The 12,380-nt window shown below is 41.7% G+C and overlaps 2 protein-coding genes across 2 annotated transcripts in view; one reads left to right on the plus strand and one right to left on the minus strand.

Moving 5' to 3' along the window:
- Window positions 1-7,989, minus strand: part of nid2a (nidogen 2a (osteonidogen)) — a 154,559-nt gene extending 146,570 nt beyond the window's left edge. Inside the window, exon 1 of the mRNA XM_060933647.1 lies at window positions 7,655-7,989. The gene's annotated coding sequence lies outside the window, so the exon portion shown is untranslated. The remainder of the gene's footprint in view (window positions 1-7,654) is intronic.
- Window positions 6,900-12,380, plus strand: part of ptger2a (prostaglandin E receptor 2a (subtype EP2)) — a 48,441-nt gene continuing 42,960 nt past the window's right edge. The window contains exon 1 of the mRNA XM_060933649.1: window positions 6,900-8,065. Within this exon, the coding sequence (XP_060789632.1) occupies window positions 7,238-8,065 (828 nt within the window). The 5' untranslated portion in view covers window positions 6,900-7,237. The remainder of the gene's footprint in view (window positions 8,066-12,380) is intronic.

Consider the following 12,380-nt stretch of genomic DNA (forward strand, 5'->3'; position numbering starts at 1 on the left):
TGTATTCAGTATACAACCATCTATGTGCTTGCCAATTTCCATGTAAATATCTTGAAAAATTCAGAAAAAACATTTGCTCTCTTTCATTAATGAGGCCCATTTTGGACCATGTTATCCTCATACATAATATTACGGCAGTTTTCTAAAAATTAACCATTTTTTTCAGTCTTTGATTTGTAATATCTCAAGAATAGATAAACATTTAAATTCTACAAAAAGTATGTTGTTTAGCATTCAATTCTGAATTCAATGAGAGCAGTTTCAAGTGATTTGGACTGAATTTGAATTTTCATCTGATATGTCTAGTATTTATACCAAAACCCAACATACTTCATTTTTGCCAAATTGCTCACCCCGAATTTCTCAGTATTCACAGAACCACTCATGAACATTTTTGTCTAAATTTAAAAAATGACAAACCCACATCACAGACAGTGTCGTCCTACAGCATGGCAACTGTTACAAAAGAACAAAAAAAAGAACATTCCAGGATTTTATTACAGAAATTTCCTTTGCAACTCACTAAAACTGTCATTTTTAAAAATAATTCTCAGTATGGCCGGCACGGTGGTGTAGTGGTTAGTGCGGTCGTCTCACAGCAAGAAGGTCCGGGTTCGAGCCCTGTGGCCGGCGAGGGCCTTTCTGTGTGGAGTTTGCATGGTTTCCTCTGGGTGCTCTGGTTTCCCCCACAGTCCAAAGACATGCAGGTTAGGTTATCTGGTGACTCTAAGTTGACCGTGAGTGTGAATGGTTGTCTGTGTCTATGTGTCAGCCCTGTGATGACCTGGCGACTTGTCCAGGGTGTACCCCGCCTTTCGCCCGTAGTCAGCTGGGATAGGCTCCAGCTTGCCTGTGACCCTGTACAACAGGATAAAGCGGCTAGAGATAATGAGATGAGAGATGAGAATTCTCAGTCTGCAGTTGATTTGCCTAGAGCTTTACGCATTAAAGTTTTTAAAGGTCGTGGCATTTTACATGGGGCAAAATCAACTACAGCACAACATCCCTGCTCTAACGCGCTCATTAAACCCATCTCATAAACTCCTTTCATGTTCATGGCTCCATAATTCTAACTCAGTTTTCAGCCAGACTGCAGTAGCTGTGATTCAGCTTCAGGAGGCGTCACAGGAAAAGAAACGGTCCAACTGAGTTGCGATCACACATCTAACCATCCTAAACGACATGTTCTGATACCATTATTTTATAGAGACATCAAAGGTAACCTTCAGGAGTGTTAAATCACTAAGATTTCAGATCCTATTAAAGTATATATTGCTATGTATGATTACACAGGCTGTGCATTTCACTTGTAATGTGTTTTATATTGCACATCTCAGATCACATACTTTACTATGTAGTATCTAGATGTAGATGAATTTTTCACATGAAAATTACAGATACATATCTCTAGAGATATGAGATTTCATCCCAGTGCATATATTAAAATGGATGGGACAATAAAAGATGGCTTAGTTTGGTAGTAAACGAGGATTAAAGTGCTTCCTTGAGCTTAACTCAGCTCTGAATTTGTGCCCTGTAGTCTGGTAGCAGTTTGGTATCATGGAATGTTAAATATTTTCCCAGGCTGAAAGCAGATGTGCATGTTAGAAATTCATGTAAATGGTAATAGTGCTCCAATTTGGTTTGTAAAAAAAAAAAAAAGGGGGGGGATTTATACAGTAGTAAAACACTGAGTTCTTGCAACGAGCAGAACAAAAAAGAATCAATTTTAAATGATTCTTTAAATGATTCTTTAAACAACAATACACAGTTCAACAGGTTCTATACAGTACATACCCCTTACATGATTATTGCTAGTTAAGTGTGTAAGGGTAGTATCTCACTGGGCTGCGACAGCTTGCGACAAATTGTGAAGGTAATTCGCGAGAGAGTTTCAAAAGTGTCTTGAAACATTCGCGGGGCTTCTCAATTTCCTCGCATGAGTTGCAAAGTGTCGCTCCTTCGTTGCTGAAATTTTGAACATGTTCAAAAAATGAGTGCGACAAAATTTCTCTCAAAATAGCCGCAAATGAGTCACTGGTGTCACAAAGCCGTAACGAACCCTTCTCAAGTCAGTTTCTGTGAGACAGGAAGTGCAAGTTGAGACAGGAAGTGCGAGCCAGTATCTCACTGGGCTGTGACAGCCTGCGACTAGTTGGAGATACAACAATTGCGATAAAATACACGAATATCAATTCAGTGTGATTCCAAGTGAAAATTGTCGCTAATTCGCATATTTTATCGCAATTGTTGTGTCTCCAACTAGTCGTGGGCTGTCGCAGCCCAGTGAGATACTGGCTTAACTGTGGTTCTATCAACAATCTTCAAGTCACATACAGACAGTATGACAGCTGGGATATGTGAAGAAAAGAATTTCACTGTGCTCTAGTGTATATCTGACAAATAAACTATTTTGTCATTCTCAGCAGATGATGTATCTGTTGTTTTACAAATAAATAAGATGTTTTTTTAATTTAGCCTTTTTTTAGGTTGTATTTATTTGTTTGTTTGTTATTAGGTTTTTAAATCTGAGAAATCAGCTGCATTTTGCAACTACAACAGTTATACCCTGCATCATCATCATCATCATCATCATCATCATTATCTGCTCTTGTTAGGGGTCGCCACAATGGCTCATCATGATTCACATATTTGGTTTGGCATAGTTTTTACACCGGATGTGCTTCCTGACACAACCCTCCCCAATCTATCTGGGCTTGGGACCAGTGCTGAGTATACACTGGCTTGTACAACCCCAGTGACGGGGTATTTTACCTAATCTGCATGTCTTTGAACTGTGGAAGAGAACTGTGGGGGAGCACCCGAAGGAAACCCACAGACACAGGGAGAACATGCAAACTAGAAAGGGTTTGAACCCAGAGGAACCCTTTCTACCACGGGCGATTGCTCTAAGACAACGAGGGAGGCTCAGCTTCCTCTAAAAATGACGAACATCATGTAGGATGAATTGCGCTAGGCTTATGTTATAGTTGACCTTATAACATTGCTACTTCAGATCCAGAATCATAGAAATATATGTGCTCAACCCAACTACAGTGCGAAATCATTCCATTATAACTTTCCCCAGTTCGCCTAATGTGTGCGTGAGTTTTTCCCCCTCGTGACAGCGCGATGCAGCCCAGCCTCAGTGGACTTCAATGGCATTTGGGAGCTATGCGCTTTCAATATCAAAATGCAAGACAATTATTGGACAAATACTGCGAAAACACCCGCTCACCGGACTCCCTCCGCCTCAGTGGACTTCAATGGCATTTGGGAGCTATGCGCTTTTCAATATCAAAATGCAAGACAATTATTGGACAAATACTGCGAAAACGCTCGCCCACCGGACTCCCAGCCTCACAGTGGGAGGGACATGGCAGTTTCCGCGAGGAGACTGGTGATTGGTGAAAGCGGCCGGATATTTTCTTTGATTGACAGCTCGTTTCAAATATAGACAGGCAGCGGTGAATTTCAGTTCAGTCCCATGCGGATTCGCAAGTGGCGTGGTGTATTGTAAGAGATCAGCTTACATTTCGATTTCATTCATTACATACGGTTTCTACCAGCATTTTTAGTTTGTATATATTTTCATTGTAAATAAAGTGTAAATATAGTGTTGTCAAGTTTGCTATCTTAGTTCCAGAAATTTTGTTTATTTGAGTGACTGAACTTGAACTTGAGGGGGCTAGTCAGCTAGCAAGAAAGCTGCGCACGGATGCCAAGCATTGTTGATTTAATTTTGGCGAAGCCATTTGCCAGTCTTCCTTTCGAGGAAAAAATTAAAATTTAAGAGCAGGGTAGACCAACGCCTCAAACTGACTTGGTGAAAAAGGTAGGGAATAATACTCGTTCCTTTGAGCTCTCCTGGTACGAGAAAGTGAATTGGCTAACAGCAAGTGACCCACATCAACAACAGTAAATAGGCTACTTTAGTAATATGTCATGGATGGACCAAAAATATAGAATCTATTTAAAATGTTTATGCTGAGCATATTATATTGGAATATATATTTTTTTCTGGATATGAATTAAACACAGCTACAATTTGGAAAACATTTTTAAACAAAAACACAGCCGAGAACATTTCACACTACAGACCTGGATTAAAAGTGAAGGGTTATCAAAATTGTCAATAAAACATTTCTCAGTCAAAATAAGTAAAATATAGGGAAAGTGTCATTGAATGAAATGTGTGGCACCCAGCTCTATGTTTGGCTCCCCAAGGTCAGTATTTGTGCCTATTCCAGAACACTCTGCTGTTACTGCTGAGGTTCCTGACAAAGAGCTGCTTTCAATAATGATCAATTTTTAAACAACATGCCACAATTTTAAAATATAAAATGTTAAAATATACCCCCCCCCCAACACCACCATCATGTATATTGGACAGTAGGCTAATGGGCCAAAAGAACCTGTTATTTCACAGTTTGTGACCCTGCCAACAATCAGCCAGATCAGAGGCAAGAGTATGGGCAAAATTGATGTGTTTTTTCTTTTTTCTTTCAAAATCTGGAAATATCGTAACCGACCAACCTCCCCTGTTTGAAAGACTACCAGCCGCCACTGCTTTCCACATAGAAAGGGTTCAAACCCAGAGCCTTTTTGTTGTTGTAATAATCTCTTTCTCATCTCATTATCTTTACTGGTAGCTGCTTTATCCTGTTCTACAGGGTCGCAGGCAAGCTGGAGCCTATCCCAGCTGACTACGGGCGGAAGGCGGGGTACACCCTGGACAAGTCACCAAGTCATCACAGGGCTGACACATAGACACAGACAACCATTCACACTCATTCACACCTACGGTCAATTTAGAGTCACCAGTTAACCTAACCTGCATGTCTTTGGACTGTGGGGGAAACCAGAGCACCCGGAGGAAACCCACGCGGACACAGGGAGAACATGCAAACTCCGCACAGAAAGGCCCTCGCTGGCCACAGGGCTCGAACCCAGACCTTCTTGCTGTGAGGCAACAGTGCTAACCACTACACCACTGTGCCGCCCGAGGTAAATACAGTGCTCAGCGTAAATGAGTACACCCCCTTTGAAAAGTAACATTTTAAACAATATCTCAATGAACATAAACAATTTCCAAAATGTTGACAAGACAAAGTTTAATATAACATCTGTTTAACTTATAACGTGAAAGTAAGGTTAATAATATAAACTTAGATTACACATTTTTTCAGTTTTACTCAAGTTAGGGTGGTGCAAAAACTACTACATCTAGTACTTTGTATGGCATCTAGTACTTTGTATGGCCATCCAGCATCCAGTCACTAAAAGAGGTCGTTGTTGAAGAATGGAAAAAGATTGATGTTGCAAAATGTCGCCAACTTGTTCATTCCATGCCTAGAAGACTTGGTGCTGTCATTAAAAATCATGGAGGCCATACAAAGTACTAGATGTAGTAGTTTTTGTTGTGGGGTGTACTCATTTTTGCACCACCCTAATTTGAGTAAAACTGAAAAAAGTTTATATTATTCACATAAGTTAAACAGATGTTATATTAAACTTTGTCTTGTCAACATTTTGGAAATTGTGTTCATTGAGATATTGTTTAAAATGTTACTTTTCAAAGGGGGTGTACTCATTTACGCTGAGCACTGTATATAAACACTAAAAAAAGTACTGTCTTCATGCAGTGCAATGTAGTCACATTTTATTTCCTAAACTAGGAAAACTTGACCAGTTTGGAGACTGATTGTGTTTTGTTTTGTTTTCCACCTGCCTGAGTCAGAGTTGTATGGAATCAATTTTGTGCCAAAATGTTCATACAATACTTTTGAAATATCAAACAAAAACAACAAATCAAAATAAAGTCTTTTTTTTTAGACTGGCAAACAAGTAATCGTGCAAAATATCAGTCTATTACTCTTCAGAAACCTTTTATTTTTGTTCCGCGTCTTTCTCAGTTTTGTTTGACGTAATTTATTTTGGTTGCAATTCCAGCTTTCTCGTTTGCACTCCCTGACTTTTTGCTTGCAGTTTTGGCACAAACTTCACGTGTGGGTGGGCTGTCCAGGAATGCATTCCCATTGGGTAACTTGTGTTTGACTGACAGCTACGCTCAGCGATTCCCCCGGAGGCTGTTGCGGCCATTTCCTACTCGGATTTTGGCAGACTGTTTGACGAGTGACCGATCCATTGACAGTAAACAAGGATTGAGTGGACTTCAGTGGCGACTATGATATTGAATTAATTCAACAAAGTGTAAGTACGGGACAAATGTGTTGTATGTGTTGCAGTAGTACACATTATGCAGGCGTGTTTAACGTTAGCAAGACAGCTATTATATTGGGTAGTGGAGCTAAGGCTAACATTTGACTTGCCACGAAACACCTGCATAATGTGTACTACTGCAACACATACAACACATTTGTCCCAAACTTACACTTTGTTGAATTAATTCAATACCATAGTCGCCACTGAAGTCCACTCGATCCTTGTTTACCGTCAATGGATCGGTCACTCGAGCGTAGCGGTCAGTCAAACACAAGTTAGCCAATGGGAATGCATTCCTGGACAGCCCACCCACACGTGAAGTTTGTGCCAAAACTGCAAGCAAAAAGTCAGGGAGCGCAAACGAGAAAGCTGGAATCGCAACCAAAATAAATTACGTCAAACAAAACTGAGAAAGACGCGGAACAAAAATAAAAGGTTTCTGAAGAGTAATAGACTGATATTTTGCACAATTACACGAATAATTTGTTTGCCAGTCTAAAAAAATTGACTTTTTTTTTGTATTTTGATTTGTCGTTTTTGTTTGATATTTCAAAAGTATTGTATGAACATTCTGGCACAAAATTGATTCCATGAGCTGGAGGAGGAGTTAGAGGAAAGGGGAGGGATTAAAATTTGATTGTGGGAAAACCAAACCAAATAGTCTCAACAATCTGACAACCCACTCCATCATTTCCGTGAGAGAGAGAGCGAGTGAGGGAGCATCACCGCTAGGATCACTGTGTGCGTGTTTAAAGTGATCATGGATAAAACATGTCAGCTGACTGTTTAACGGATTCACAGAGTTTTTACTGGCACTGTTTCGGTTTTCTGAACTTTCTGGTTTTAACTTCTCTTGTGGAATAGTGTCTAATCTGAACATAATCTCCACCCCATGGTGTCTTTAGGAGCTCCAAGTGTTCCCGGTTACATGGAGACGACCTGTCGGATTTTCACGCTTTGAACAGCCTGCAAACAAACAAACAAAGAAACAAACAAAGAGTTACTGGACGTTATGAACGAAACCAAAAACGATTGTCACGACACACAGACGGTGGGCATTAACGCAAGCCCGGTGATCAGCGCGCTCATGTTCGCGGCGGGTGTTCTGGGCAACGCAGCCGCGCTCGTGCTCCTCGAGGTGCGGCGACGGAAAGAGCGTAGCCGCAAGCAGCACGAGCACCACCGGCGCACCTTGTTCCACGTGCTCGTGTCCGCGCTCGTGGTCACCGATTTGGCGGGCACGTGCTTGATCAGCCCTCTCGTGCAAGCCGCGCACGCGCTCAACACCTCGCTGATCGCCATGAGCGCGAGCGAAAACACGAGCGCGTGCCACTACTTCGGCTTCGCCATGACCTTCTTCAGCCTGGCCACGCTCTCGCTGCTGCTCGCCATGGCGCTCGAGCGCTACCTCTCCATCGGATACCCGTACCTGTACGGGCGGCGCGTGAGCACGCGCTGCGGTTACGTCGCCATCCCGTGCGTGTACGCACTGTGCGCGCTCTTCTGCTGCATGCCCTTCTTTGGCTTCGGCAGGTACGTGCAGTACTGCCCCAGCACCTGGTGCTTCATCGACATGAGCCCTGCAGACAGAGCGAACCAGGTGTTCGCCAACGTCTACGCCACCGTCATGCTGCTCATGGTACTCGCGATAACCGCGTGCAACTGCTTCGTCGGATATCACCTGGTGCTGATGTACCGCAGGCGCGCGGCGAGCCGGGGAACCTCGAGCACGCGCAGCTGGAAGGAGCGCAGACCTTTTTCTCTCTCACAGGAAGTGGAGTATCTCATCCTATTAGTCATCATGACGGTTATATTTGTCATATGCAGCCTTCCCTTAATGGTAAGTGTCAGTCATAGGCTATACAAAACGAACCCAGAAACCTATTCTGTATTTCCTACAAGTGCATCATGGGTACTTTGCATGCTCTAGATCATCTCATCTCATTCTCTCTAGCCGCTTTATCCTTCTACAGCAGGGGTGTCAAACTCAATTGCACCAGGGGCCAAAATTCAAAGCACACTTTAGATCGCGGGCCGAACAGGATAAACATTTATTGAACGCACTAAAAATAAGTATGTTCAGAGCAGACAGGAATATTATTTCACAATAAACTTAAACTTTATTCAACTTAAATACTTTGCTCTCGAAATATCTCATCTCATCTCATCTCATTCTCTCTAGCCGCTTTATCCTTCTACAGCAAGGGTGTCAAACTCAATTGCACCAGGGCCCAAAATTCAAAGCACACTTTAGATCGCGGGCCGAACAGGATAAACATTTATTGAACGCACTAAAAATAAGTATGTTCTGAGCAGACAGGAATATTATTTCACAATAAACTTAAACTTTATTCAACTTAAATACTTTGCTCTCGAAATAGATCTCTTGTCAAAATTATAAAAGTTATAACTATGAAAATGCTGCAAAAACATGGAAAAATGACAGCACGGTGGTGTAGTGGTTAGCGCTGTCGCCTCACAGCAAGAAGATCCGGGTTCGAGCCCCGTGGCCGATGAGGGCCTTTCTGTGCGGAGTTTGCATGTTCTCCCCGTGTCCGCGTGGGTTTCCTCCGGGTACTCCGGTTTCCCCCACAGTCCAAAGACATGCAGGTTAGGTTAACTGGTGACTCTAAATTGACCGTAGGTGTGAGTGTGAATGGTTGTCTGTGTCTATGTGTCAGCCCTGTGATGACCTGGCGACTTGTCCAGGGTGTACCCCGCCTTTCGCCCGTAGTCAGCTGGGATAGGCTCCAGCTTGCCTGCGACCCTGTAGAACAGGATAAAGCGGCTACAGATAATGAGATGAGATGAAACATGGAAAAATGAAATCAAAATCGTGCATTTCCACTATTAAAAAAATTAAACCAGAATTTCCATTTCCCTCAAAATCACCATTTTAGAAAAATAAACTTCAAATATCTTTAAATATTTCTGCTCTCCATAAAAATGTTAAACAATACAAAATCAGAACATGAGCATGGTCCAAAAGCCCTGAAAAATAAATAAAATCTGTGCTTTACATTCATTTTTCAGTTTTAACATTCAGTTGTCAACATTCAGTTGTCTTTGCTCTTATGCTGTTTTGTCAGAGCTGGATACTTGGCATCTCTTCTTGCTAACAGTTTTGTTCAGGTTTGGTGTAAGGCTCTGTATTGTGGAGATTCTCAACATGGACTGTAGGTGTTCATCAGTGAGACGACTTCGGTGTGCTGATTTGTTAATTTTCATCACTGAGAACAACTTCTCACAGAGATATGTGCTGCCAAACATGCACAGGGTTCGAGCCACATGTAGACGGAGCTGAGGCATTGTTTCAGGAATGGAGCGAATAAACTGTACAGGCCCTGCAGTCTCGTATTTAGCCTTTAGTGTCCCATTACACTGCAGCTCTATCAGCTCCATCTGAATCTGTGCAGGTGCAGTTGCCACGTCGACGGCAAATGGGTTGCGAAGTAGCTCGAAGTTGCTTTTTTGTGCTTCGAAGTCTCGAAAGCGCCGCGAGAACGCAGTGCGCTCAGCTTATCAGCAAAGTGCGCATTAGGGAATATCGACGCACCAACTTGGTTCGACAACAGCACTTGGCAACAGGGAAAATGAGGCAAGTTGCACTGCTGCATCTGTGTCTCCCATAAGAGCAGCTTCACTTGAAATGCCTTCACAGCATCATACATGCCATAATAATGCGATCACGTCCCTGGCGCATTAGGTTCAAGTCGTTGAGATGGCCCGTTATGTCAGCTAGAAACGCCAACTCGCATTTCCATTTCTCGTCTCGCAACACTGTGCAGTCTTTCCCCTTACTGTCCATGAACTGACAAAGGTCCTCTGTATGATAAGGAATGTCGGTAAACGCTGAATCAATTTCTCGCAGGAAAGACTGAAACTGCTGGTGGTTCAAACCTTTAGCTCGAATGAAGTTCACGGTTTGTGTTACAGTGCTCATCACTTCTTCCATTTTTAACACTTTAATTAAATTTATAATATTTTTTTCTGATTCATAATGGAACTTTACAATGTTAAAAATGGAAGAAGTGATGAGCACTGTAACACAAACCGTGAACTTCATTCGAGCTAAAGGTTTGAACCACCGGCAGTTTCAGTCTTTCCTGCGAGAAATTGATTCAGCATTTACCGACATTCCTTATCATACAGAGGTGCGCTGGCTGAGTCGAGGAAAGATTCTCCAAAGAGTTTTCGATCTACACAAGGACATTTGTCAGTTCATGGACAGTAAGGGGAAAGACTGCACAGTGTTGCGGGACGAGAAATGAAACTTCCCCGGGACAAACTTGTTGGACTGTAGAACAGGATAAAGTGGCTAGAGATAATGGGATGAGATGTTTTCCCCTCTAACAGATTTGTTTGGTTTTTAATTGAATTGTACAGGTTATAGGTCACATTAAAGGTGGGAAAAGTTCTGAAATTATTTATCATGGTCTCAGGTTTTTTTCTGTTTTTTTTACATCATTTTAACGGGGTGTGTACACTTTTTTTATATCCACTGTGTGTGTAATATATATAACCATGACAGACAAAGAGCAGTTTGGATTAATTATGTCTTTTCCTTAAACATTATTTTTTTCTGAGGGAAGAATTAGTTGAATATGGTGAAATTATACAGATTTAGAGCTTAATTTACAAATCTCTCACTCAGAAATACAAAAAGGTGTACAAAAATAAAATTCAGTCCTGCCCTTAGACTTGCAAAGGTGGGTTTTAATTAAAAAGATCATGTGCTGTTTTATTTTCTCATCAGGACAGGGAGTCACAATTCTTGTCTGTGATAATCACACAGCTATGAACAGTTGGTATGCAGAAGTCAGGTTGAAAAATATTCCATTAAACTGGCTCTCCTCTTGTTCTCGGTTAAAAACTAAAATAATACATTCTTACATTTTCCAACTACTGGAATAAAAAAAACTCTTATGATCATGAGCAGTCAGTTAGGGTTTAATCCAAACCTCAAAAACAAAATGTGCCTATAAATAACGTCAACTCGGCCCTCAGGAGTTCTGCTGGTGGAAAGTTCAGGAAGTAAAAACTCCACAACTCCAATAAATAAGCAAAATATTAATGTACATTGTCTTACATAGTTTGACCATATTTGTAAAATAAATTTGTACAGAGTCTCTGTGGAATTTATTTTACACTAAAATTGATTTTAGTTTCAGGACTGCTCTGAATATTCAGAATTGTGCTTCCAGTCATTATTATAAAATGTACACAGTATACACTGAACACTGTGTGAAGAAGGTGCATTGTAAAATATCAGGCGCACTAATGAAATCCCACAATGCAGTGCAGCAGGTCAGAGTCGAAACAGGACAACGGTGACCACATCATTTATTTTGCTGTTTTTTTTTTTTTTGTTGTTGTTGTTAATGGTAATAGTGTGTTGAGCACCATTTCAGACCCAAGTGTAGCTTAAAATATCTACTCCTGAAATGACATGGCCTTGGAGATGCAGAACACCCACAACTGAGTTTGTGGTAAACAGTGAACAAGATTTAATTTTGGATATTTTTTCTGGTTTGTGGGAGAAGTTCTCAAACTTTTTTTTTCCGGCCAGGGACTGTATTTAACTGGAAGCTACATTCCACAAATCAGCTCAGTACAAATATTTTATAAAAAAAACAAACTCCTCTCATCTCGTTATCTCTAGCCGCTTTATCCTGTTCTACAGGGTCGCAGGCAAGCTGGAGCCTATCCCAGCTGACTACAGGCAAAAGGCGGGGTACACCCTGGACAAGTCGCCAGGTCATCACAGGGCCGACACATAGATACAGACAACCATTCACACTCACATTCACACCTACGGTCAATTTAGAGTCACCAGTTAACCTAACCTGCATGTCTTTGGACTGTGGGGGAAACCGGAGCACCCGGAGGAAACCCACGTGGACACGGGGAGAACATGCAAACTCCGCACGGAAAGGTCCTCGCCGGCCACGGGGCTCGAACCCAGGACCTTCTTGCTGTGAGGCGACAGCGCTAACCACTACACCACCATGCCGCCAAAAAAAACCAAACTAATTACTGAAATATTTGAATCATTATTTAAGTGGCTATTCAATAACTTTCCACTCACTAAACAGATTGGGGCAGTTTTTTATAGACCAACTTGGATTCTTTATCTCATCTCATCTCATTATCTC

This window comes from Neoarius graeffei, chromosome 11, assembly GCF_027579695.1.
Source record: "Neoarius graeffei isolate fNeoGra1 chromosome 11, fNeoGra1.pri, whole genome shotgun sequence".
Classification (NCBI taxonomy): domain Eukaryota; kingdom Metazoa; phylum Chordata; class Actinopteri; order Siluriformes; family Ariidae; genus Neoarius; species Neoarius graeffei.